The sequence below is a fragment of the Phocoena phocoena genome, chromosome X (genome assembly GCF_963924675.1).
Source record: "Phocoena phocoena chromosome X, mPhoPho1.1, whole genome shotgun sequence".
In the NCBI taxonomy this organism is placed as follows: Eukaryota; Metazoa; Chordata; class Mammalia; order Artiodactyla; family Phocoenidae; genus Phocoena; species Phocoena phocoena.
In genome coordinates this window covers 41,979,549-42,006,752 of record NC_089240.1, presented here as the reverse complement: position 1 = coordinate 42,006,752, position 27,204 = coordinate 41,979,549, and the positions used below count along the sequence as shown (strand labels likewise).

The following is a 27,204-nucleotide window of genomic DNA, read 5'->3' as shown; positions in this document are numbered from 1 at the left end:
CCTTCCACGCAGGGGCCCTGCCATACACTCATCAGGCTTTGACTGTCAAGAATCTCGTATATAAAAGTCCTGGTATAAGCTTCAGTACTGAGGCAGGTCCTTTTCAGACAACAGCTGGTGTATGGCCTCCTTTACTGCCGATGGCATTGCCCCCACCTGGTACTTCTGGGACAGCTCAGACTTCTGTAGTTGAGGCAGGTGTGATCGAGTGAGCAGTTGTCAGGGGGACTATGGCAAAGTCTCTGAGAGTATCCCAGTTAAGAACTGACGGGCAGACCCTCGCACCAGCTCCATTCCCCCAACCACCCTGTGTCCTAGATTCACCAGAGACCAGGGATTATAAGTAGCACTCCTGTGCTGATGGAAGGAGGCCTCTGGGTCAGCACTAAGTGGGTGGGGATGGGCTCACCCTGCCCCAACACTCCTGGCCTCACCCTCTGGCCACTGTGGCTGGGGCCCACAGCACCTGCCTGGATACACTAGGTCTTGCCTGCCTGGGAATGACTGGCACCACCTGGCCCTGCTTGCCCACCTTATCCAGACACACTTGGCTAGTCCATCTGGCTGCATCTTGCCCAGTCGAATTCATAAGGCCCTGCATATCCACCCAGAAAAGCTAGACTCCACCTCCTTACACTTAGAGGGCTCAGCCTGCCTTGTCCACCCTCCAGGACACACCTGCTACCCTGCTTGCCCTACACCATGGTCCCAGACAAGCCTCCTCTGCCCAGCCGGCCCAGCCCCTCAGACATGCTCCGCCCACCTTTCTGTCCCGCCCACTCTGCCTAGTCTCTCCAGGCTCCACGTGCCTGACTCTGCTTTCTTGGACACACTCTGTCTTGCCTTAAGGCTCCCAGCCCTGTGGGTCCCATGCGCTGCCAGGCCCTGCCCGCCTCCCAGACTCTCAGCCTCATATACCCCTCCCCACTTCCTGTACGTACTCTGTTCTGCCTTACCTCTCACGTGCTGAGCCATGCCAAGCCCTGCCCCCTCCCCCACTTGCACGTGCCACGCTGTGCGCTGTCTGCCCTGACTCACTCACCTAGAATAATTTGACAATCTTTATTCTGAAAACTACTCCTACCTGAACCCAGTAACGCCTACTAAAATATATAAATATACAAATGATTTTAAATGTTTGTGTGCATTTGCACACACACGCAAATCATTACTCTCAAAGATTAAAAGAGCAAGCACACACACAGAGAATACACACGTTTTGGTTAAGACAGTTATCAACCAGAGAACACATACTAGTTTCGAGCTACAGATGCAATATTAATAAAAACTCACCCTGGCCTTAGTCTTAAAGGAAGTCTGAACACTTTCCAATGAATAAGCATCACACAGGGCACAGATAAGTTACGTTAGAAACAAAAGCCTTAACTTTCGAAAATTGAAAAGGCATTTCTAAACTCTTGGTAAAAAAAATAATAATAACGGAAATTAGAAAATACTTAGAGCTTAACGAAAACAATACATACCCATCTGTGGTCTCAGCTGACAATATAAGAAGACAGAAAATAATGATCTGAGCGCTCAACTCAAATTCGAACAAGTCCCCATACTGACTCCAAAGACACCCGTTATCAACCCCCAAATCCCCTTGGACGACCCCGTCACCCGCCCCTCCGTCTTCAAAGCCCTCACAAGATACCTCGGCGCCCGGAAGGCGCTACACGGAGGAGGGCTTCAAGGCAGCTGAGGTAAAAACGGCAGCAAAGCGACTTCCGGTCCGGTATCGACCTTAGCGCCACCCCTTCCCGAAGTGTTTGCACTTGCTCCAGACCCTTAATAACGGAGCTGCTGTACAACCCAAAGTTTGAAACAAATGGTTACAGATAAACCATAGTTACGTGCACGCTGTTCTGTGCGCCATGAAGGATACACTTGTTTCTTTTGACACCAGCGCCTCACTGCTTCACACATCAGAGGATCTTCACCGCATTATTGTATGTGGCAGGAAAACTGATCCCTTTATCATTTCCAATTATTTTGAATAATTTCATATTAGTACCATTTTACTATCTGCTATTTAAATCATGAGGTAGGCAATGAGAAAAACAAAGAAAAACAAGTAAATCAGCTTTTAGAAGTCGAGACAGTAGAAAAAGATTTATGGAAAGGCAGGAAAAATAGAAAGAAAAATGTAAGAAGGTAGTAATAAGTTCATATTTGAAATTTATACTTTATTACATAATCAGTAATAAAAAATTGTTAATGGGGTAAACTCTCCAGTTAAAGTCAGAGATTGTCATTTTGGATGAAAATTAACAAGTCTAGCCATATGCTTTTTATGCCAAACCTGGCAAATCATAAGGATACGGAAACGTTTGAAATAAAAGGATGGAAGGAAATTTGCCAGGTACATGCTAATCAAAATAAAGCAAGGTCAATTATATTAATATCAGACTAAAAATACTAAGACAAAGAATATTAATTGGGGTTCGAAGGGTCATTCTATAATGATTTGATTCACCATGAACATGTAAAAATCTTATATAATACATGATTAAATCCAATCTTATATAATTAAATCCAATCTTACATAATACATGATTAAAATGATGTAAAATGAAAATAAAGAAAAATATATTAGTAAAAGCAAAACAAAAGTAAAATAGAAAAAAACATTATCATTGTGAAAGACTACAATCACACTGCTCACCTTTCAGGACTCAGCTTTGGCATCACCATCTGGGAAGCTCTCTCTGCTTCCTTTCCATCTGGATGACCAGCCTCTCTTCTGAATGAATTTATGGACATAATTATATAGCAAGAATGTTTCTTTTATTTTAATCTTGAAATTAAGAAGTAAATGGAGGCATTGTCTGAACCCCTCACACCTGTTTTGTCACACCCATCTTCCTCAACTAGAAATGAAGGCAGGGACAACGTTGGTCTTGCTCACTACTGGTTGCGCAGTGCCCAGCTTACACATGACACACAAGAGTGTCCAGTAGCCACTGATGATCAGGTGCCTTGCCTGGTGTTGTTGCAAAGTGGCAAATTACTGCAATTTATCTGGCTGCATATTATTCCTTGAAGATAAGAGCAAATAAATGCTGTAATTTACACTAGAGTTGCATCTAACTAATCATCATGTAGAAAAGCAAAGTTCAAAAATGTTAAGATGTTGCTGTTAAGAAGCTATTGTCCTGGTTCGAGCCTAGCCTCTAAAGACAGTCTCCCCTGCTAAATCTTTACAGTTTTCATCAAATCCAGTTTAGGGATTGGGGCAAGAGGTGAGAAATTCGAGCTGAACTAAGAAGCAGTCTGTGAGCTCTAAAGAAAGCATTACTACCTCTCTATGGCTGTGAATGTTTATAAGCACTACTTGTTTTGTCCCAGCTAAACTTTTAACTTCCCTTTGAGTTATTTTTCATCACTGTGGCTCATTCAAAGAATCTCGGACAGCGTTTCGCTCTTCACCTCCGACTTCAGACCTACTTCTCCAATATCTCCTGTCTCTTTACTGCTGATTTCTTTCATCGCCAGTTCCAAAGCCCTAGTTCAGGTTTCCTTTATTTTACATTATAATGAACTCCCACCTCTGAGATGTGGCTGGCTAATCCATTTTGCCTCCAGGGTTGTCTTCCCAAAGGGCCACAGATGAAAAAATTATGTCACCATTCTCCTTGGGAATCTTCCCTGGATTCCCAGGGTATTCAGAATCAGTTCTCCACTCTATGGTGTGCCCATCAAAGTTCTCTATGACAGGACCCCACTTTCCTGTGATAGACAAATCCTCTTCCCAGGCCCTCCAGGTGTCAAACACTCAGGACATCCTGGATAGTCACTCTCTTGTCAATCCAGCATGGGCTTCCACATTCCAGGCCTTTGCTCAGGCTTGTCCTTCTCTTTTGCTTAGTCCTGCTCACCCTTCAAGACTCAGCTTTGGCATCACCATCTGGGAAGTTCCCTCTACTTCCTTTCCAACCAAGTGACCTGCTTCTCTTCTGAATGCACTTGTGGAAATAGTTATAATAGTGAGTGGTGTTCCTCTTTTTTTAACCTTGGAATTATAAAGGATGGGGGAGAGTTGCCTGTACTTGTCTGTTTTGTATTTGTCTGCTTTTGCCTGTCAACTTTCTGTTTATCTTTCAAGGTTAAGCTCAGGTGCCTGCCCCACTGGGAAGCCTTAACCAAACCCCTTGCTCCTCCTTGTTCAGTTTTCTCACAACACCTCTGTCATTCTGCTTTGGGTCACTGCATGGGATGCAGGTTTCTCTCCTCTACTAGACAGTTAAGGCAATGCTGGAGTGTGAATGACTCCCAGCACAGTGTTCCTACAACAGTTGTTGGTGATTCATATATTGCATGTTATAAAAACCAAAGTTTTAAGGTTTATTTTAAGAAATAGTCTTCACAAAGTGAGAGAGTGGCATGGACATATATACACTAGCAAACGTAAAATAGATAGCTAGGGGGAAGCAGCCGCATAGCACAGGGAGATCAGCTCGGTGCTTTGTGACCACATAAAGGGGTGGGATAGGGAGGGCGGGAAGGAGGGAGACGCAAGAGGGAAGAGATATGGGAACATATGTATATGTATAACTGATTCACTTTGTTATAAAGCAGAAACTAACACACCATTGTAAAGCAATTATACTCCAATAAAGATGTTAAAAAAAAAAAATGATAGAGAGAGTCCTGAAGGTTGAAATGAAAGGACAATAGAGAGTAACTTGAAGCCATATGAAAAAATAAAGATCTCAGTAAAGGTAAATACATGGGCAATTATAAAAGGCAGCATTATTGTAACAACGGTGCATAACCACACTGTTTGTTTTCTACATGATTTAAGAGACTACTACATTAAAAAAAGCAATTATTAATCTAGAAGCTACTATTATTATAACTTTGGTTTGTAACTCCACATTTTGTTGTCTACATAATTTGACAGGCTAATGTATTTTAAAAAAAATTATTAGCTTAAGTTTTTGAACACACAATGTATAAAGAAGTAATTTTGTGAAATCAACAACTGAAAGAGGTGGGAATGGGGCTATTAAAGGAGAAATTTGTATATGTTACTGAAATTAAGCTGGTGTAAATTCAAATTAGAGTGTAATAACGTTAAGATGTTAAATGAAACCCCCATGGTAACCACAAAGAAAATTGCTACAAAATATACACCAAAGGAAATAAGAAAGGAATTTTAAAATTTCATTACCAAAAAAAAAAAAAACCCAACAACTAAACACAAAGGAAGACAGTGTTGCAGGGAAGGAGGGACAGAAAGCTAAAAGACATACAGAAAACAAATGTCAAAATGGAAGTAAGTCCCTCCTTATCAGTAATTATTTTAATGTAAATGGATTAAACTCTCCAATCAAAAGATAGAGATTGGCAGAAAGGATTTTTTTCAAAAAAGTGATCCAACTGTATGGGGTCTACAAGAAATTCATTTTAGATCCCCAAACACTAATAGGTTGAAAGTGAAAGTATGTAAAAGGTTATTCCATGCATAATAACCAAAAGAGAGCAGGGATGGCTATACGAATATCAGACTAATAAATTTTCAGTCAAAAACTCTTGACAAGAGAAAAGGAAGGACATTATATATTAATTAAAAGTTCAAAACAGTGAGAATATATAACAATTATAAACATTTACACACCTAATAACAGACCATCAAAATATATGAAGAAAAATTGACAGAATTGAATGGAGAAATAGATAGTTCTACAATAATAGTTGCAGACTTCAACACTCTACTCGCAATAATGAATACAACAACCAGACAAGAGATAACTAAGGAAACAGAGGACATGAACAACACAGTAAACAAACTCGATCTAACAGACATATACAGAACACTCTACCCACTACAGCAGAATACACATCCTTCACAAGTGTACATGGGACATATTCCACGATAGACCACATGTTAGGCCACAGATAAAATCTCAATATTTTCTAAAAGTTAGATATCACACAGAGTATCTTTTCTAAAAACAATGAGAATGGGCATCATCAGGAAATCTACAAGCAACAAATGCTGGAGAGAATGTGGAGAAAACGGAACCCTTTTGCACTGTTGGTGGGAATGTAAATTGATACAGCCACTGTGGAGAACAGTATGGAGGTTCCTTAAAAAACAAAACATAGAATTACCATATGGTCCAGCAATCCCACTACTGAGCATATACCCAGAGAAAACCATAATTCAAAAAGACACATGCACCCCAATGTTCATTGCAGCACTATTTACAATAGCCAGGGCATGGAAGCAACCTAAATGCCCATCGACAATCAAATGGGTAAAGAAGATGTGGTACATATATACAATGGAATATTACTCAGCCATAAAAAGGAACGAAATTGGGTAATTTGTAGAGACGTGGATGGACCTAGAGACTGTCATACAGAGGAAGTAAGGCAGAAAGAGAAAAACAAATATCATATATTAATGTATATATGTGGAATCTAGAAAAATGGTACAGATGAACCAGTTTGCAAGGCAGAAATAGAGACACAGATGTAGAGAACAAACGTATGGACACCAAGGGAGGAAAGTGGGGTGGGGGCGGTGGTGGTGGGATGAATTGGGAGATTGGGATTGACATATATACACTAATATTTATAAAATAGATAACTAATAAGAACCTGCTGTATAAAAAATAAGAATAAAATAAAATATTAAAAAAATAAAAACAATGGGATGAAATTAGAGATCAATAACAGAAAGAAAACGGGAAAGTTCAGAAATCTGTGGAAGCTAAACAGCACACTTTTAAGCATCCAGTGGATCAATAAAGAAATCACAAGGGAATTTAGGAAATACTTAGAGACAAATGAAAAAGAAAACATAACATATAAAAGCTTATGGAGGACTTCCCTAGAGGTGCAGTGGTTAAGAATCTGCCTGCCAGTGCAGGGGACACGGGTTCAATCCCTGGTCCAGGACGATCCCACATGCCATGGAGCAACAAAGCCCGTGCACCACAACTACTGACTCTGCGCTCTAGAGCCCATTAGCCACAAATACTGAGCCCACGCACCACAACTACTGAAGCCCATGCACCCTACAGCCCACATACCACAACTACTGAGCCCGCGTGCTGCAACTACTGAAGCCTGGTGCCTGGAGCCCCTGTCCTGCAACAAGAGAAGCCACCACAATGAGAAGCCTGTGCACCGCAACAAAGAGTAGCCCCAGCTTGCCACAACTAGAGAAAGCGCACGCACAGCAACGAAGACCCAATGCAGCCAAAAATAAATTAATTAATTTTTAAAAAGACACTATCAATAGAGTGAAAAAGGCAACACACAAAATGGGTGAAAATAGTTGCAAATTCTATATTTGATAAGGGATTAATATCCAGAATATATAGAGAACTCCTAAAACTCAACAACAAAACAACCCAATTAAAAAGTGGGCATGGGGGCTTCCCTGGTGGCGCAGTGGTTGAGAGTCCACCTGCCGATGCAGGGGACACGGGTTCGTGCCCCGGTTCGGGAAGATCCCACATGCCGTGGAGCAGCTGGGCCCATGAGCCATGGCCGCTGAGCCTGCGCATCCGGAGCCTGTGCTCCCCAGCGGGAGAGGCCACAACAGTGAGAGGCCCGCGTACTGCAAAAAAAAAAAAAAAAAAAAAAAAAGTGGGCATGGGACTTCCCTGGCAGTCCAGTGGTTAAGACTTTGTGCTTCCAATGCAGGGGTCATGGGTTCGATCCCTGGTCAGGGAACTAAGATCCCGTAAGCTGCACAGTGCGGCCAAAAAACCAAAAGTGGGCAGAGGACCTGAATAGACATTTTCCAAGGAAGACACACAGATGGACAACAGGCACATGAAAATACACTCAACATCACTAATTGTTAGAGAAATGCAAATCCAAACTACATGTAATACCGCTTCACACTCATTAGCAGAGCTACTATCAAAAAACAGAAAATAACTAGTGTTGGCAAGGATGTGGAAAAATTGGAACCCTTGTGCACTGTTAGTGGGAATGTAAAATGTACAGCCACTATGGAAAAAAGTGTAACAGTTTCTCAAAAAATTAACAGTAGAACTACCATATGATCCAGCAATTCCACTTCTGGATATACATTCAAAAGAATTGAAAGCAGGGTCTTAAAGAGATATTTGTACTCCCATGTTTATAGCAGCTCTTAGAAAGAGCAATAACTGTTCTGCTCCTACCAGTACCGGGAATGTGGTCTTTTCAAGTCTGCCACTGAACTGGGGAGTTGGGGGTGGGAGTAGGGTAAGGTAAAATGCCACAGAACTTGTTGTTCGTACTGAGAGTCAGTATATGTTCTTGACTAAATGTTTCCCAGGTAACTGAAAAACTTTGGTTAATTTCCAGAGTTGTGAAAAAGTTGATTTAGACAATATTTTGCCAGTTTTTTCATTGCTTTTATGGAAGGGTGAAATTCCAGGGGTCCTTACTCCTCCATCTTTGCTAATAGTGCTCCCTTTTATCCTTTTTTACATCTTTAGGACCTGCAGTGATTTCACCTCTGTCATTCTTAATCTTAGTGACTAGTGTCTTCTCTCTTTTTTTCCTGATCATTCTGGTTAGAGGTTTCACAATTTTATTGATCTTCTCAAAGAACTAGCTTCTGGTTTCATTGATTTCCTCTATAGATTTTCTGGTTTCTATTTCGTTGATTTCTGCTCTGATCTTTATTATTTCCCTTCTTCTAATCACTTTAGATTTAATTTGCTCGTACGGCTTTTGTTTCTTAAGAAGGAAGCTGAGATTACTGCTTTAAGAGCATTCTTAATTTCTAATATAAATGTTTAGTGCTATAAATGTCCCTCTAAATATTTCTTTAGCTGAATCCCCCAATTTTTATATGCTGTGCTTTCAGTTTCATTTAGGTCAAAATATCTTATAATTTCAAGTTTTATTTCTTCTTTAACCTACAGATTATTTAGAAGTATGTAATTTAGTTTCAAAACATTTGGGGATTTTCCAGGGATCTTTCTGGTTTTGATGTCTAATTTAATTCAGTTCTGGTCCCAGGCCATACTTTGTGTGATATGAATACTTTTAAATGTATTTCATTGGTTTCATGACCCTGAATATGGTCTATCTTGGTAAATGGGTTACATGTGCTCTTGTAAAGGAAGTGTAGTCTGCTGATATGCTCTATAAATGTCAATGAGGGCAAGTTGGTTGATAGTGTTATCCAAGTCTTCTATATCCTTACTTCTTCTCTTCTGTTTACTTATTCTAGTGATTATTGAGAGAAGGGTGTTGAAATATTGGACTGTAATTGTGGATTGATTTATTTCTCCTTGCAGTTCTATCAGGTTTTTCTTGACATTTTTTGAAGCTCTGTTATTAGGTCCCTAAACATTCAGGATTGTTATGTCCTTTTGATGAATTAACCCCTTTATTATTACAGAATGAACCTGTCGAGAGAAAACTGTGACTCTAAGAGTACTTAAAGATTTTACTCAACGGATGTGCATCAGTTAGAAACTTAAGAACAATAAACTTCCCAAGCTGAGGCAGGATTAATTTATATAGGGAAAGAAGGGCATATGACTGTGGTCTGTCCCAGGCTGCAATTTTTCTTATCTGTAACTGCTGAAAATTTGTGGTTGGAACTGTTGAGAGACTGTTCCAGTTTTCCATGCCTTCTTCTCAGGATCATAGGTGCAATCTCATGCCTGCAGCTTTCAGAACAGTTTTTTTGAAAACTGTTTCTGTAATTCTTAAAGTTTTTCAAAGTTCAGGAGAACAGGAGATTGAAAAAAGGGGGAGGGAAGAGAGAAGGGGAGATCAAGATGGCAGAGGAAGAGGATGCAGAGCTCACCTATACCCACAAACACATGAAAAATACATCAACGTGTGGAACAATTCTCACTGAAAACAAACTGGAGACTGGCAGAAAGGCTGTAAAAATGATCCACACAGAATCAGCTAGGAAGGGAAGAGAAGCAAACAGGTTAAGACCTGCACCCCTGAGAGAGGGCACAGAAGATGAAGGGGACTGCACAGGCTCAGAGGTCCTCCCTGGGGAGTGAGAAGTTCAAGCCACATACTGAGCACCCAGCCTTGGGGTCTGACACGGGGAAGACAAGAAACTGGAGCTGGTTTGAAAACCAGTGAGACTAATAGGAGGGCTGTAAGAAACCTACACACCACTCATGAAGAGCATGCACATGCTTGCTTACTCCCCGGAACAAGGGTGGGGAAGCATATTGAAACTACCCAGGACTCTGGCTGGTTTCCCATGACCAACCCAGCATGTGACCCAGCCTGAGCTAAGCATCTGCTCTGGCCCCACTTGCTCCATGGTGCAGCTCTGCATTAGGGTGAGGGCTACCATGGCAGAGGGGAGTGCGCAGTTGTGAGGGACCGAGCTGGCTCAGACCCAGCATGGCATCTAAACAAGGTGAAGGCAGCCATTGCTGGCACTTGCAGGAATGGTCCAGAACAGTGACTGGTGCTGGTACTGCTACAGCCTGTGCCCTGACCCACACCAAGCACCTGCTCCAGCTCCTCTTGCTCCAGTACTGCTCCCCTTTGGGACAAGGGTGCCCGTGCTGGGAGACGGGAGAGCACACACTTAGAGGGAATGGAGCCAGCTCACACCAGACTCTTAGCACTTATGCTCCAGCAACTTAGGACCCACCCCCACCCCTACCCCCACCCCCATCCCCACCCCCACCCCCAACAGGGTGGTGTTGGCCACTGAGCAGAGGAGAAGCCCTAGACCACATCTGGCCCTGGCTCTAGCCCCTCCATTTCCAGCCCCACCTTCTACCAATGTGACAGCTACCAGCACACTCTGGGGGAAGACGTGATTCATGCTCACTGCAGATCCAGCTCTCCCATCAAAGCCACCGGGCACATGAAGACAGTATTGTGATGCTCCCACACAAGGACCCTCCTTCAAGATTGGTATAGGTAACTATTTCACCTAATTTCATAGAGACAGAGGAAGTTAAGCAAAATGAGAAGGCAGAGGAATTTTTTTCAGATGAAAGAACAAGAGAAAACCCCTGAAAAAACAACTAATGAAACAGAAATTATTTATTATTATTAAAGAGTTCAAAGCATTAGCAATAAAATGCTAACCGAATTAAGGAAACAAATATATGAACACAGTGAGAATTTTAACAAGGAACAAGCAAATATTAAAAAGAAACAGGCAGAACTGAAGAATAAAATAACTGAAATGGCAAATACACAAGGAGGAATTAACAGCGCACTAGGTGATGCAGAAGAACACATAACTGATGTGGAAGATAGAAAAATGGAAATCACCCAATTAGAACAGCAGACAGAAAGACAAATGAAAAAGAAATCGAAAGCAACATACGAGGTCTATGGGATAATATAAAACATGCCAACATCCGCATTATAGGGCTTCCAGAAGGAGAAAAGAGAGGAAAGGGAATTGAAATGTATTTGAAGAAATTATGGTTGAAAACTTCTGAAACCTAAAGAAAGAAACAGATATCCAGGTACAGGAAGCACAGAGGGTCCCAAACAAGATGAAGCCATACAGACTCACACCAAGATATATCATAATTAAAATGGAAAAAGTTAAAGATGAAGAGAGGACTCCAAAGGCGGCAAAGAAAAATGGAGTCAGTTACAAGGGAACCCCCATAAGGCTCTCAGCTGATTTCTCTTCAGAAACTTTGCAGGCCAGAGGGAGTGGCATGATATATTCAAAGTCCTGAAAGGGAAAAACCTGCAACTTAGGATACCCTACCCAGCAAGATTACCATTTAGAATAGAAAGAAAGATAAAGAATTTCTCAGACAAGCAAAAGCTAAAGGAATTCAGCAATATTAACCTCCCTAAAAGAAATATTGAAGGGTTTTCTCTAAAAAGAAAAGAAGCAAGAATCTATTGGAAAGGAAAAATCACAATAGGAAAGGCAAATATATAAAACGATTGATGATCACTTAAATAAGCCAGTACATAGATTAAAAAACAATCAAAAAAAATTTTGTAAAAGCAATTGTAACTACAATTAACAGCAAAAGGATAAGCATGAACATGTAAAATAGAACATCAAAATCACAACATGTGGGGGAGGGAAGTAAAAAATGTACATCTTTTAGAATGTGTGTGAACTTAAATGATTATCAGTTTATAGCAAGTAGATACAATTATGGGTCAACATATATGAATCCCACGGTAACCACAAATCAAAAATCAACAATAGATACACAAAAAAACAAAAAGAAAGGAACTCAGGCATACTAGAAAAGAAAATCATCAAACCACAAAAAGAAAAAGAAATGAACAAAGAACTACAAGAAAATGAGAAACAAGGAATTAAATGGTAATAAATACATACCTATCAATAATTACTTTAAATCTCAATGGACTAAATACTCCAAACAAAACAGCGTGGCTGACTGGATAAAAAAACAAGACCCTTCAATATGCTGCCTACAAGAGACTTCAGGGTGAGAAAATACACACAGAATGAAAGTGAGGGCATGGAGAAAGTTATTTTGTGCAAATGGAAATGACAGAAAGCAGGGCTAGCAATACTCGTATCAAAATACACTTTAAAACAAAGGCTATAATGAAAGACAAAGAAGGGCATTATATAATGATAAAGGGATCAATAGAAGAAGAGGACACTACACTCGTTAACATATATGTGCCCAATACAGGAGCACCTAAACATGTAAAGCAAATACTGACAGACATAAAGGAAGAAATTAACAATAGTACAATAAGAGTAGGAGACTTTAACGCCCCACTGACATCAACGGGCAGATCACTGAGACAGAAAATCAATAAAGCAATAGAGGTCCTAAATGACACAATAGACCAGTTGGACTTAATTGATATCTACAGGGCACTACGTTCAAAGAAAGCAGAATACACATTCTTTTCAGGTGCAAATGGAACGCTCTCCAGGATAGATCACATACTAAGTCACAAAACAAGCCTCAACAAATTTACGAGGATAGAAATTACTTCAAGTATGTTTTCTGACCACAAATGCACAAAGCTAGAAAACAACTACAGAAAGAAAAAGGGGGAAAGAACAAACACGTGGAGACTAAACAACATGCTATTAAAAAAAAGTCAACAATGAAATCAAAGAGGAAATCAGAAAATACCTCAAGACAAATGAAAATGAAAACACAATTTTCCAAAATCTGTGGGATGCAGCAAAATCAGTTCATAGCAGTACTGACCACTCTCGAGAAATAAGAAAAATCTCAACTAAACAACCTAGCCTACCACATAAAAGAATTAGAAAAAGAAGAACAAACAAAGCCCAAAGTCAGAAGTAGGAAGGAAATAATAAAGATCAGAGAGGAAGTAAATAAAATAGAGATAAAAAAACCAAAAAGGTAAATGAAACCAAGAGCTGGGTGTTAAAAAGGATAATGAAACTGATAAACTTTTAGCCAGGTTCACAAAGAAGAAATAAGAGAGGACCCAAATAAAAAAAAATAAGAAATGAAAGAAGAGAGATAATAATGATATCACAGAGATTTAAAAAATCGTAAGAGAGGGCTTCCCTGGTGGCACAGCAGTTGAGAGTCTGCCTGCCGATGCAGGGGACACAGGTTCGTGCCCCGGTCCGGGAAGATCCCACATGCCACGGAGCGGCTGGGCCCGTGAGCCATGGCCGCTGAGCCTGCCCGTCCGGAGCTTGTGCTCCACAACGGGAGAGGCCACAACAGTCAGAGACCCGCCTACCGCAAAAAAAAAAAAAAAAAAAAAAAAAATCATAAGACAACACTGTGAACAGTTATATGCCAACAAATTGGACAACCTAGAAGAAATGGACAAATTTCTTGAAACATACAGCCTGCCAAGACAGAGTCAAGCAGAAACACAGTTTGAACAGACTGATCACTAGAAGTGAAATTGAATCTGTAATTAAAAAATATAAAACTTCCAGGAGGACCTTCAAGATGGCGGGGGAGTAGGACATGGAGATCACCTTCCTCCCCACAAATACATCTAAAATACATCTACACATGGAACAACTCCTACAGAACACCTACTGAACGCTGGCAGAAGACCTCAGACTTACAGAAAGGCAAGAAAATCTCCACGTAGCTGGGTAGGGTGAAAAAAAAAAAAGAAAAAAAACAGAGACAAAAGAATAAGGACGGGACTTGCCCCTCTGGGAGGGAGCCGTGAAGGAGGAAAAGTTTCCACACGCTAGGAAGCCCATTCACTGGCGGAGATGGGGGGGTGGCGGGGTGGAAGCTTCGGAGCCATGGAAGACAGCGCAGCAACAGGGTTGCGGAGGGCAAAGGAGAGAGAATCCCGCACAGAGGATTGGTGCCAACCAGCACTCCCCAGCCTGAGATGCTTGTCTGTTCAGGGCAGGTGGGGGCTGGGCACTGAGGCTCAGGCTTCGGAGGTCAGACCCCAGGGAGAGGACTGGGGTTGGCTGCGTGAACACAGCCTGAAGGGGGCTAGTGCACCACAACTGAGGGAGTCTGGGAAAAAGCCTAGACCTTCCTGAGAGGCAAGAGACCATTGTTGCAGGGTGCTCAAGGAGAGGGGCAATCCCACCATAGGAGCTTCTACCTACATGCACTCACAGACAGCAGGGCATCACCCATGCGAGCTGCAGCTGCTACCTAGGATCCCAGAGGCGGGTGCGACGGCTGCCGCCGCTGCCGCCGAGGGTCCTGGGAGCAAGTGCAGGTCACTGCCCACACCCTCCTGGGAGCCTGTGCTGCCCACCACTGCCAAGGGTCCCATTATCTGGGGCCAACTTCCCTGGGAGAATGCATGGCATGCCTCAGGCTGTAGCAACTTCCTGCTGGCCTCTGCCACTGCAGGCACTCCCCCCACACCCCAACTGTGACAGCTGTATCCCTCCCTCTCCCCGGCCTGAGTGAGCAAGTGAGCCCTAATCAGCCTCTGCTTTCACCCCTCTTGGCTGGGCAGGAACAGATGCCTGAGGGTGGCTGACAGGCAGAGGAAGGGCCAAAACCAAAGGTGAACTCCAGGGCCTGTGCGACCAAAGAAGAGAAAGGGAAATCTCTCCGTGCAGCCACAGGAGCAGCGGATTAAACCCCTGCAATTGGCTTGGTAAAACCTGAATCTGTGAAATATCTGAAGAGAAAACGAGTGTTCCCACAATCGAGACTGTGGACTTTGGGGGCAACTGTGGACTTTGGAGACAAGTACATGCAGGAGTAAGGCCAGATCAGAGTCTGAGCTGGCCCCACAGTGCCACAGCAGGTCCAGAGACCTACCTAGAAGTATTGGAGGACCATTGTTTGGGCGTGCGCAAGGAGAGGGGATTCAGAGCACCGCCTAAACGAGCTCCAGAGACGAGCGTGAGCCGCAGCTATCAGTGTGGACATGAGAGATGGGCATGAGATGCTAAGGCTGCTGCTGCAGCCACCAAGAAGCCTGTGTGCAAGCACAGGTCACTATCCACACCTCCTCTCCCGGGAGCCTGTGCAGCCCGCCACTGCCAGGGTCCCGGGATCCAGGAACAACTTTCCCAGGAGAACACACAGCGCGCCTCAGGCTGTTGCAATGTCACGCCGGCCTCTGCCACCACAGGTTTGCCCCGCATTCTGTACCCCTCCCTCCCCCTGGCCCGAGTGAGCCAGAGCCCCCTAATCAGCTGCTACTTTAACCCTAAACTGTCTGAGCGAAGAACAGACACCCTCAGGCGACCTACACGCAGACGTGGGGCCAAATCCAAAGCCAAACCCCAGGAGCCATGTAAAAAATAAGAGAAAGGGAAATTTCTCCCAGCAGCCTCAGGAGCAGTGGATTAAATCTTCACAATCAACTTGCATCTCTGGAATACCTGAATAGACAACGAATCATGCCAAAATTGAGGTAGTGGACCTTGGGAACAACTGCAGACTTGGAGTTTGCTTTCTGCATCTAATTTGTTTTGTTTCTGGTTTTATGTTTATCTTAGTTTAGTATTTAGAGTTTATTACCATTGGTAGATATCTTTATTGATTTCGTTACTCTCTTCCTTTATATATATATATATTTTTTTCCTTTTTCTCCTTTTGTGAGTGTGTATGTGTATCCTTTGTGTGATTTTGTTTGTATAGCTTTGCTTTTACCATTTGTCCTAGGGTTCTGTCTGTCCGTTATTTTTTGCTTTTGTTTTTTTTTTTAGTATAGCTTTTAGGGCTTGATATCATTGGTGGATTTGTCTTCTTGGCTTGGCTGCTCTCTTCTTTCTTTCTTTCTTTTTTTAAAAAATTTTTAATATTTTTTTATTTTAATAACTTTATTTTATTTTTTTCTTTCTTTTCTCCTTCCTTCTTTCTCTCTCTATCTTTCTTCCTCCCTCCCACCCTCCTTCCCTGCCTCCCTCCCTCTCTCCCTCTCTCTCTCTCTCTCTCTCTCTCTCTCTCTTTCTTTCTTTCTTTCTTTCTCCCTTTAATTCTGAGCCGTGTGGCTGACAGGGTCTTGGTGGTCCAGCCAAGTGTCAGGCCTGTGCCTCTGAGGTGGGAAAGCCGAGATCAGGACATTGGACCACCAGAGACCTCCCAGCTCCACGTAATATCAAACGGTGAAAGCTCTCCCAGAGATCTCCATCTCAAAGCTAAGAGCCAGCTCCATTCAACAACCAGCAAGCTACAGTGCTGGACACCCTACAACTAGCAAGGCAGGAACACAACCCCACCCATTAGCAGAGAGGCTGCCTAAAATCATAATAAGGTCACAGACACCCCAAAACACCACCGGACACGGTCCTGCCCACCAGAAAGACAAGATCCAGCCTCATCCACAAGAACACAGGCACCAGTCCCCCCCACCAGGAAGCCCGCACAACCCACTAAACCAACCTTAGCCACTGGGGGCGGACACCAAAAACAACGGGAACTACGAACCTGCAGCCTGCAAACACAGTAAGTTAAGCAAAATGAGAAGACAGAGGTATACACAGCAGATGAAGGAGCAAGGTAAAAACCCACCAGACCAAACAAATGATGAGGAAATAGGCAGTCTACCTGAAAAAGAATTCAGAGTAATGATAGTAAAGATGAACCAAAATCTTGGAAATAGAATGGAGAAAATACAAGAAACGTTTAACAAGGACCTAGAAGAATTAAAGCGCAAAGAAACAATGATGAACAACACAATAAATGAAATACAAAATTCTCTAGAAGGAATCAATAGCAGAATAACTGAGGCAGAAGAACAGATAAGTGACCTGGAAGATAAAATAGTGGAAATAACTACCACAGAGCAGAATAAAGAAACAAGAATGAAAAGAATTGAGCTCCCAGCCCCGCCCACCCTGGCGGGTGAGCAGACAAGCCTCACGGGCTGATGTTGAACTATCCTTGCGTCTCTGGAATAAACCCCACTTGATCATGACTTTAGAACTACAAGCTCCTGAACTGCTTTGGTCCACTGATCTTCTTTCTAAGTTACAAGAGAAGACAGCTTTGCCAAATCTTTTTTTTTTTTTTTTTAAACATCTTTATTGGGGTATAATTGCTTTACAATGGTGTGTTAGTTTCTGCTTTATAACAAAGGGAATCAGCTATACATATACATATGCTCCCATGTGTCTTCCCTCTTGCGTCTCCCTCCCTCCCACTCTCCCCATCCCACACTTCCAGGCTGTCACAAAGCACCGAGCTAATATCCCTGTGCCTTGCGGCTGCTTCCCCCCAGCTATCTACCTTACTACGTTTGTTAGTGTGTATATGTCCATGACTCTCTCTCGCCCTGTCAAAACTCACCCTTCCCCCTCCCCATATCCTCAAGTCCGTTCTCCAGTAGGTCTGCGTCTTTATTCCTATCTTACCCCTAGGTTCTTCATGACATTTTTTTCCATTAAATTCCATATATATGTGTTAGCATACGGTATTTGTCTTTTTCTTTCTGACTTACTTCACTCTGTATGACAGACTCTAGGTCTATCCATCTCATTACAAATAGTTCAATTTCATTTCTTTTTAAGGCTGAGTAATATTCCATTGTGTATATGTGCCACATCTTCTTTATCCATTCATCCGATGATGGGCGCTTAGGTTGTTTCCATGTCCTGGCTATTGTAAATAGAGCTGCAATGAACATTTTGGTACATGACTCTCTTTGAATTTTGGTTTTCTCAGGGTATATGCCAAGTAGTGGGATTGCTGGGTCATATGGTAATTCTATTTGTAGTTTTTTAAGGAACCTCCATACTGTTCTCCACAGTGGCTGAACCAATTCACATTCCCACCAGCAGTGCAAGAGTGTCCCCTTTTCTCCACACCCTCTCCAGCATTTATTGTTTCTAGATTTTTTGATGATGGCCATTCTGACTGGTGTGAGATGATATCTCATTGTAGTTTTGATTTGCATTTCTCTAATGATTAATGATGTTGAGCATTCTTTCATGTGTTTGTTGGCATTCTGTATATCTTCTTTGGAGAAATGTCTATTTAGGTCTTCTGCCCATTTTTGGATGGGGTTGTTTGTTTTTTTGTTATTGAGCTGCATGAGCTGCTTGTAAATTTTGGAGATTAATCCTTTGTCAGTTGCTTCATTTGCAAATGTTTTCTCCCATTCTGAGGGTTGTCTTTTGGTCTTGGTTATGGTTTCCTTTGCTGTGCAAAAGCTTTGAAGTTTCATTAGGTCCCATTTGTTTATTTTTGTTTTTATTTCCATTACTCTAGGAGGTGGGTCAGAAAGGATCTTGCTGTGATTTATGTCATAGAGTGTTCTTCCTATGTTTTCTTCTAAGAGTTTGATAGTTTCTGGCCTTACATTTAGGTCTTTAATCCATTTTGAGCTTATTTTTGTGTATGGTGTTAGGGAGTGATCTAATCTCATACTTTTACATGTACCTGTCCAGTTTTCCCAGCACCATTTATTGAAGAGGCTGTCCTTTCTCCACTGTACATTCCTGCCTCCTTTATCAAAGATAAGGTGTCCATACGTGCGTGGGTTTATCTCTGGGCTTTCTATCCTGTTCCACTGATCTATCTTTCTGTTTTTGTGCCAGTACCATACTGTCTTGATTACTGTTGCTTTGTAATATAGTCTAAAGTCAGGGAGCCTTATTCCTCCAGCTCCTTTTTTCGTTCTCAAGATTGCTTTGGCTATTCGGGGTCTTTTGTGTTTCCATACAAATTGCGAAATTTTTTGTTCTAGTTCTGTGAAAAATGCCAGTGGTAGTTTGATAGGGATTGCATTGAATCTGTAGATTGCTTTGGGTAGTAGAGTCATTTTCACAATGTTGATTCTTCCCATCCAAGAACATGGTATATCTCTCCATCTATTTGTATCATCTTTAACTTCTTTCATCAGTGTCTTATAATTTTCTGCATACAGGTCTTTCGTCTCCTTAGGTAGGTTTATTCCTAGATATTTTATTCTTTTTGTTGCAATGGTAAATGGGAGTGTTTTCTTGATTTCACTTTCAGATTTTTCATCATTAGTATATAGGAATGCCAGAGATTTCTGTGCATTAATTTTGTATCCTGCTACTTTACCAAATTCATTGATTAGCTCTAGTAGTTTTCTGGTAGCATCCTTAGGATTCTCTATGTATAGTATCATGTCATCTGCAAACAGTGACAGCTTTACTTCTTCTTTTCCGATTTGGATTCCTTTTATTTCCTTTTCTTCTCTGATTGCTGTGGCTAAAACTTCCAAAACTATGTTGAATAAGAGTGGTGAGAGTGGGCAACCTTGTCTTGTTCCTGATCTTAGTGGAAATGCTTTCAGTTTTTCACCATTGAGGATGATGTTTGCTGTGGGCTTGTCATATATGGCTTTTATTATGTTTAGGAAAGTTCCCTCTATGCCTACTTTCTGGAGGGTTTTTATCATAAATGGGTGTTGAATTTTGTCGAAAGCTTTCTCTGCATCTATTGAGATGATCATATGGTTTTTCTCCTTCAATTTGTTAATATGGTTTATCACATTGATAGATTTGCGTATATTGAAGAATCCTTGCATTCCTGGAATAAACCCCACTTGATCATGGTGTATGATCCTTTTAATGTGCTTTTGGATTCTGTTTGCTAGTATTTTGTTGAGGATTTTTGCATCTATGTTCATCAGTGATATTGGCCTGTAGTTTTCTTTCTTTGTGACATCCTTGTCTGGTTTTGGTATCAAGGTGATGGTGGCTTCGTAGAATGAATTTGGGAGTGTTCCTCCCTCTGCTATATTTGGGAAGAGTTTGAGAAGGATAGGTGTTAGCTCTTCTCTAAACGTTTGATAGAATTCACCTGTGAAGCCATCTGGTCCTGGGCTTTTGTTTGTTGGAAGGTTTTTAATCACAGTTTCAATTTCAGTGCTTGTGATTGGTCTGTTCATATTTTCTATTTCTTCCTGATTCAGTCTTGGCAGGTTGTGCATTTCTAAGAATTTGTCCATTTTTTCCAGATTGTCCATTTTATTGGCATAGAGTTGCTTGTAGTAATCTCTCATGATTTTTTTTATTTCTGCAGTGTCAGTTGTTACTTCTCCTTTTTCATTTCTAATTCTATTGATTTGAGTCTTCTCCCTTTTTTTTCTTGATGAGTCTGGCTAGTGGTTTATCTATTTTGTTTATCTTCTCAAAGAACCAGCTTTTAGTTTTATTGATCTTTGCTATTGTTTCCTTCATTTCTTTTTCATTTATTTCTGATCTGATTTTTATGATTTCTTTCCTTCTGCTAGCTTTGGGGTTTTTTTGTTCTTCTTTCTCTAATTGCTTGAGGTGCAAGGTTAGGCTGTTTATTCGAGATGTTTCCTGCTTCTTAAGGTGGGCTTGTATTGCTATAAACTTCCCCCTTAGAACTGCTTTTGCTGCATCCCATAGGTTTTGGGTCGTTGTGTCTCCATTGTCATTTGTTTCTAGGTATTTTTTTATTTCCTCTTTAATTTCTTCAGTGATCACTTCATTATTAAGTAGTGTATTGTTTAGCCTCCATGTGTTTGTATTTTTTACAGATCTTTTCCTGTAATTGATATCTAGTCTCATGGCGTTGTGGTCGGAAAAGATACTTGATACAATTTCAGTTTTCTTAAATTTACCAAGGCTTGATTTGTGACCCAAGATATGATCTATCCTGGAGAATGTTCCATGAGCACTTGAGAAAAATGTGTATTCTGTTGTTTTTGGATGGAGTGTCCTATAAATATCAATTAAGTCCATCTTGTTTAATGTATCATTTAAAGCTTGTGTTTCCTTATTTATTTTCATTTTGGATGATCTGTCCATGGGTGAAAGTGGGGTGTTAAAGTCCCCTACTATGAATGTGTTACTGTTGATCTCCCCTTTTATGGTTGTTAGTATTTGCCTTATGTATTGAGGTGCTCCTATGTTGGGTGCATAAATATTTACAATTGTTATATCTTCTTCTTGGATCGATCCCTTGATCATTATGTAGTGTCCTTCTTTGTCCCTTTTAATAGTCCTTATTTTAAAGTCTATTTTGTCTGATATGAGAATTGCTACTCCAGCTTTCTTTCGGTTTCCATTTGCATGGAATATCTTTTTCCATCCCCTTACTTTCAGTCTGTATGTGTCTCTAGTTCTGAAGTGGGTCTCTTGTAGACAGCATATATAAGGGTCTTGTTTTTGTATCCATTCAGCCAATCTGTGTCTTTTGGTGGGAGCATTTAGTCCATTTACATTTAAGGTAATTATCGATATGTATGTTCCTATTTCCATTTTATATATTGTTTTGGGTTCGCTACTATAGGTCATTTCCTTCTCTTGTGTTTCGTGTCTAGAGAAGTTCCTTTAGCATTTGTTGTAAAGCTGGTTTGGTGGTGCTGAACTCTCTCAGCTTTTGCTTGTCTGTAAAGGTTTTAATTTCTCCATCAAAGCTGAATGAGATCCTTGCTGGGTAGAGTAGTCTTGGTTGCAGGCTATTCTCCTTCATCACTTTCAGTATGTCCTGCCACTCCCTTCTGGCTTGTAGGGTTTCTGCTGAGAGATCAGCTGTTAACCTTATGGGGATTCCCTTGTGTGTTATTTGTTGTTTTTCCCTTGCTGCTTTTAATATGCTTTCTTTGTATTTAATTTTTGACAGTTTGATTAATATGTGTCTTGGCGTGTTTCTCCTTGTATTTATCCTGTATGGGACCCTCTGTGCTTCCTGGACTTGATTAACTATTTCCTTTCCCATATTAGGGAAGTTTTCAACTATAATCTCTTCAAATATTTTCTCAGTCCCTTTCTTTCTTTCTTCTTCTTCTGGAACCCCTATAATTCGAATGTTGGTGCGTTTCATGTTGTCCCAGAGGTCTCTGAGACTGTCCTCAGTTATTTTCATTCTTTTTTCTTTATTCTGCTCTGCAGTAGTTATTTCCACTACTTTATCTTCCAGGTCACTTATCCGTTCTTCTGCCTCAGTTATTCTGCTATTGATCCTATCTAGAGTGATTTTAATTTCATTTATTGCATTGTTCATCGTTGCTTGTTTCATCTTTAGTTCTTGTAGGTCCTTGTTAACTGTTTCTTGCATTTTGTCCATTCTACTTCCAAGATTTCGGATCATCCTTACTATCATTATTCTGAATTCTTTTTCAGGTAGATTGCCTATTTCCTCTTCATTTGTTAGGTCTGGTGGGTTTTTATCTTGCTCCTTCATCTGCTGTGTGTTTTTCTGTCTTCTCATTTTGCTTATCTTACTGTGTTTGGGGTCTCCTTTTTGCAGGCTGCAGGTTCGTAGTTCCCGTTGTTTTTGATGTCTGTCTCCAGTGGCTAAGGTTGTTTCAGTGGGTTGTGTAGGCTTCCTGGTGGAGGGGACTAGTGCCTGTGTTGTGCTGGATGAGGCTGGATCTTGTCTCTCTAGTGGGCAGGTTCACGTCTGGTGGTGTGTTTTGGGGTGTCTGTGGCCTTATTATGATTTTAGGCAGCCTCTCTGCTAATGGGTGGGGTTGTGTTCCTGTTTTGCTAGTTGTTTGGCATAGGTTGTCCAGCACTGTGGCTTGCTGGTCGTTGAGTGAAGCTGGGTGCTGGTGTTAAGATGGAGGTCTCTGGGATATTTCCACCGTTTAATATTATGTGGAGCTGGGAGGTCTCTTGTTGACCAGTGTCCTGAAGTTGGCTCTCCTACCTCAGAGGCAGAGCCCTGACTCCTGGCTGGAGCACCAAGAGCCTTTCATCCACACAGCTCAGAATAAAAGGGAGAAAAAGTAGGGAGAATTAGTAGAAGTATGAGTAAAGAAAGAAGGAAAGGAGGAAAGGAAGGAAGGAAGAAAGAAGCAAAGGGAGGGAGGGAGGGAGGGAGGAAGGAAGGAAGGAGGGAAAGAAGGAAAAAAGACAGAAAGAAAGATGATACAGTAAAAATAAAATAAAGTATAATATAGTTATTGAATTAAAAAATATTTAGAAAAAAAAAAGGGACGGATAGAACCTTAGGACAAATGTTGGAAGCAAAGCTATACAGAGAAAATCTTACACAGAAGCATACACATACACCTTCACAAAAAGAGGTAAAGGGGGAAAAATCATAAATCCTGCTCCCTGAGACCACCTCCTCAATTTGGGGTGATTCGTTGTCTAAAGGAGGGAAGGAAGGAAGGAAAGAAAGAAAGAACGAAGGTAAAGTATAATAAAGTTATTACAATTAAACTTAATTATTAAGAAAAAGAATTTTAAAAAAAAAGTCATGGACGGATAGAGCCCTAGGACAAATGGTGGAAGCAAGAGTATACAGACAAGATCTCACACAGAAGCATACACGTACACATTCACAAAAAGAGGAAAAGGGAAAAAAATCATAGATCTCGCTCCTAAAGTCCACCTCTTCAATTTGGCATCATTCCTTGTCTATTCAGGTATTCCACAGATGCAGGGTATATCAAGTTGATTGTGGAGCTTTAATCCGCTGCTTCTGTGGCTGCTGGGAGAGATTTCCCTTTCTCTTCTTTGTTCTCACAGCTCACAGGAGCTCAGCTTTGGATTTGGCCCTGCCTCTGCGTGTAGGTCGCTGGAGGGCGTCTGTTTTTTCGCTCAGACAGGACGGGGTTAAAGGAGCCGCTGATTCGGGGCCTCCGGCTCACTCAGGCCGGGGGTTGGGGGATGGGGGAAGGAGGGGCACTGCGTGCGGGGCGGGCCTGCGGCGGCAGAGGCAGCGTGACGTTGCGGCAGAGGCCGGCGTGACGTTGCACCAGCCTGAGGCCCGCTGTGCGTTGTCCCGGGGAAGTTGTCCCTGGATCCCGGGAACCTGGCAGTGGCGGGCTGCACAGGCTCCGCGGAAGAGGGGTGTGGAGAGTGACCTGTGCTCGCACAGAGGCCCCTTGGTGGCGGCAGCAGCAGCCTTAGCGTCTCCCGCCCGGCTCTTGAGTCCGCGGTTTTAGCCGCGGCTCGCGCCCGTCTCTGGGGTTTGCGCTTTCAGCCGCGGCTCGCGCCCGTCTCGGGGGCTCGCGCCCTCAGCCGCGGCTCGCGCCCGTCTCTGGGGTTCGCGTTTTTAGCCGCGGCTGGCGCCCGTCTCTGGAGTTCCTTTAAGCAGCGCTCTTAAACCCCTCTCCTCGCGCACCAGGAAACAAAGAGGGAAGAAAAAGTCTCTTGCCTCTTCGGCCGGTGCAGGCTTTTCCCCGAACTCCCTCCCGACTAGTCGTGGTGCACTAACCCCTTCAGGCTATGTTCAAGCCGCCAACCCCAGTCCTCTCCCTGAGCTCCGTCCAAAACCAAAACCCGAGCCTCAGCTCGCAGCCCCGCCCGCCCCGGCGGGTGAGCAGACAAGCCTCTCGGGTTGGTGAGTGCTGGTCGGCACCGATCGTCTGTGCAGGAATCTCCCCGCTTTGCCCTCCGCACCCGTCGCTGTGCACTACTCCGCGGTCCCGAAACTCCCCCCTCTGCCTCCCGCAGTCTCCGCCCGCGGAGGGGCTTCCTAGTGTGTGGAAACTTTTCCTCCTTCACAGCTCCCTCCCACTGGTGCAGGTGCCGTCCTTATTCTTTTGTCTCTGTTTTTTCTTTTGCCCTACCCAGTTACGTGGGGAGTTTCTTGCCTTTTGGGAGGTCTGAGGTCTTCTGCCAGCCTTCAGTAGGAGTTCTATAGGAGTTGTTCCACGTGTGGATGTATTTCTGGTGTATCCGTGGGGAGGAAGGCGATCTCCGCGTCTTACTCTTCCGCCATCTTCAAGGTCCCCCCTTTGCCAAATCTTTTATTTCAAAACATTGAACTTCTGTTTTCCACCTTCCAAGGGTTTCCAGAAAGGAAGCAAAACCACAGACTTGTCAACTGTCAGAGAGTTTAGATACTTCAAGTTCTGAAAGTGAAGCAGAGAGTGAACCAGAACAAGTTTCTGGTTACAACAGACTACTTGCCACATTAAAGGATGTTTCCAAGGAAGATGAGGAGGAGGAAGAGGAAGAAGACCGTGTTATAGATGAGACAGAAATGAATCTTGAAGATGGCGATAGTGACATCAGTGTGGAGGAAGAGACGGCAGTAGCATCTACTGACATGCAGAAGAATGCGGCCTTACCTGCTGACCCTAAGGGAAAAGATGGGCACGGGCCACCTGGCACATCAGAGGAATCCCCAGAGGAGTTTACAGACGCAAAACATGAGTCACTCTTCAGCCTAGAAACCAACTTTCTCCAAGAGGAAAGAGAAGGCAACTGTTCTCTGAAAGCATTACAAGATCCATTTGCACAACATGTAAACAAAGAACTGAAAGAAAAAGAGATCCAGGCTGTTGCCACAAATCCCAAAACTACCCACCAGCTAAAATGGCCCGTCCTGGGCCAGCGTGTCTTTTCATGCAGGTTTCGACAGTTGGAAACCGGAAACCTTTAAACCCCCAAAGGACATTGACTTAAAGTCACTTCATCTCCAGAAGCCTCTGGAATCCACCTGGATCAAGACCAACAGCCAGTTCCTCTCTGGTCCCCCAAATTCAAGTAGCCCCTTCACACCCCTCCAGAAAGAGCTCTTCTTAATTATGAATTCTTACCGGGACCTCTTCTACCCAGAAAGGACTGCCCTGAAGAATGGGGAAGAGATCCGCCACGTGTACTGCCTGCATGTGATAAATCACGTCCTCAAAGCCAATGCCCAGGTGCTTACCAACAACAGCAGATGCCGAAGCCAGAAACTTGGGGTGGGTGATGATGATGACTTCAGGGACCAAGGGCTAACGAGGCCCAAGGTGCCATTCCGGGAAGCTGCTTTGCGGGTGGTACAGCTCTTCATCAGTCTTCTTGAGGGCGACAGCAAGAAGAAAATAATTGTAAGCAACAAAAAGAGGTTTAATGGAGAGTATGGCTCAGAATCCAAGGAGAGACCACCCAACCTGAAGAGGCCTGAGGATTATGAAGCTGTATTTGTCGGCAACATCGATGACCACTTCAGGACTGGAGTGGCAATACTGCAGAGAAGCATCCGACTTTATGCCCCCTTCTATTCGTCAGACATCCTCATTGCCTCCCCTCTGGGCTTGAGGACCATCATTGGTGGAGAAGGAGAGAAGAAGAGAGAGTTTGACTTTCTGTCTTCTATTGAGCTTCTCATCATTGATCAAGCTGACATTTCCCTGATGCAGAACTGGGAGCATGTTTTGCATTTGATGAACCACATGGACCTACTGCCCTTGGACTCACATGGGGTGGACTTTTCTCGAGTGTGCATGTGGAGCCTCAATAATTGGTCCAAGTACTATCGTCAGACGCTGCTGTCTGGGGCCCTGCAGGATGCCCAGATCAACTCTGTGTTCATCAAATACTGCGTCGATGTGCAAGGCCAGGTGGCTGTGAGGAACGTCCCGATGACAGGCTGCATCAGTCATGTCCTGGTGCAGCTCCCACATGTCTTCCAGAGGATGGAAGCTGAAAACCTAGCTTCAGTGATTGATGCCAGGTTTAACTTTTTTGTCAACAAGATTTTGCCTCAGTATCGTGATGCAGTCATGTCTCACACGCTTATCTACGTCCCCTCCTACTTTGACTTTGTGCATCTCCGAAATTACTTCAAGAAGGAGGAACTGAACTTCACTCATATCTGCGAGTACGCCCAGAAGTCTGGTGTCTCCAGGGCCAGAGACTTCTTCCTTCAAGGAGAGAAGCAGTTCCTGCTCCTCACAGAGCGCTTCCATTTCTACAAAAGATACACAATAACAGGCATCAGGAACCTGATTTTCTATGAACTGCCAACATATCCCCACTTCTACAGTGAAGTCTGTAACGTGCTGCAAGCCACCACCCGAGGAGAGGAAGCTGCCTGGACCTGCACTGTCCTCTACTCCAAGTACGATGCCCAGAGGTTGGCTGCTGTGGCCGGGGTGGAGCGGGCTGCACAGATGCTGCAGTCCAAGAAGAACGTCCACCTCTTCATTACTGGAGAGAGATGA

General features: G+C 42.9%; 1 protein-coding gene across 1 annotated transcript; it reads left to right on the top strand.

Moving 5' to 3' along the window:
- Positions 1-870: 870 nt before the first annotated feature.
- LOC136142091 (U3 small nucleolar RNA-associated protein 25 homolog) lies at positions 871-27,204 on the top strand. The gene is given in 4 exon segments (XM_065900155.1): positions 871-933; positions 1,644-1,738; positions 25,058-25,637; positions 25,639-27,204. Coding segments are annotated over 4 exon segments (2,304 nt in total).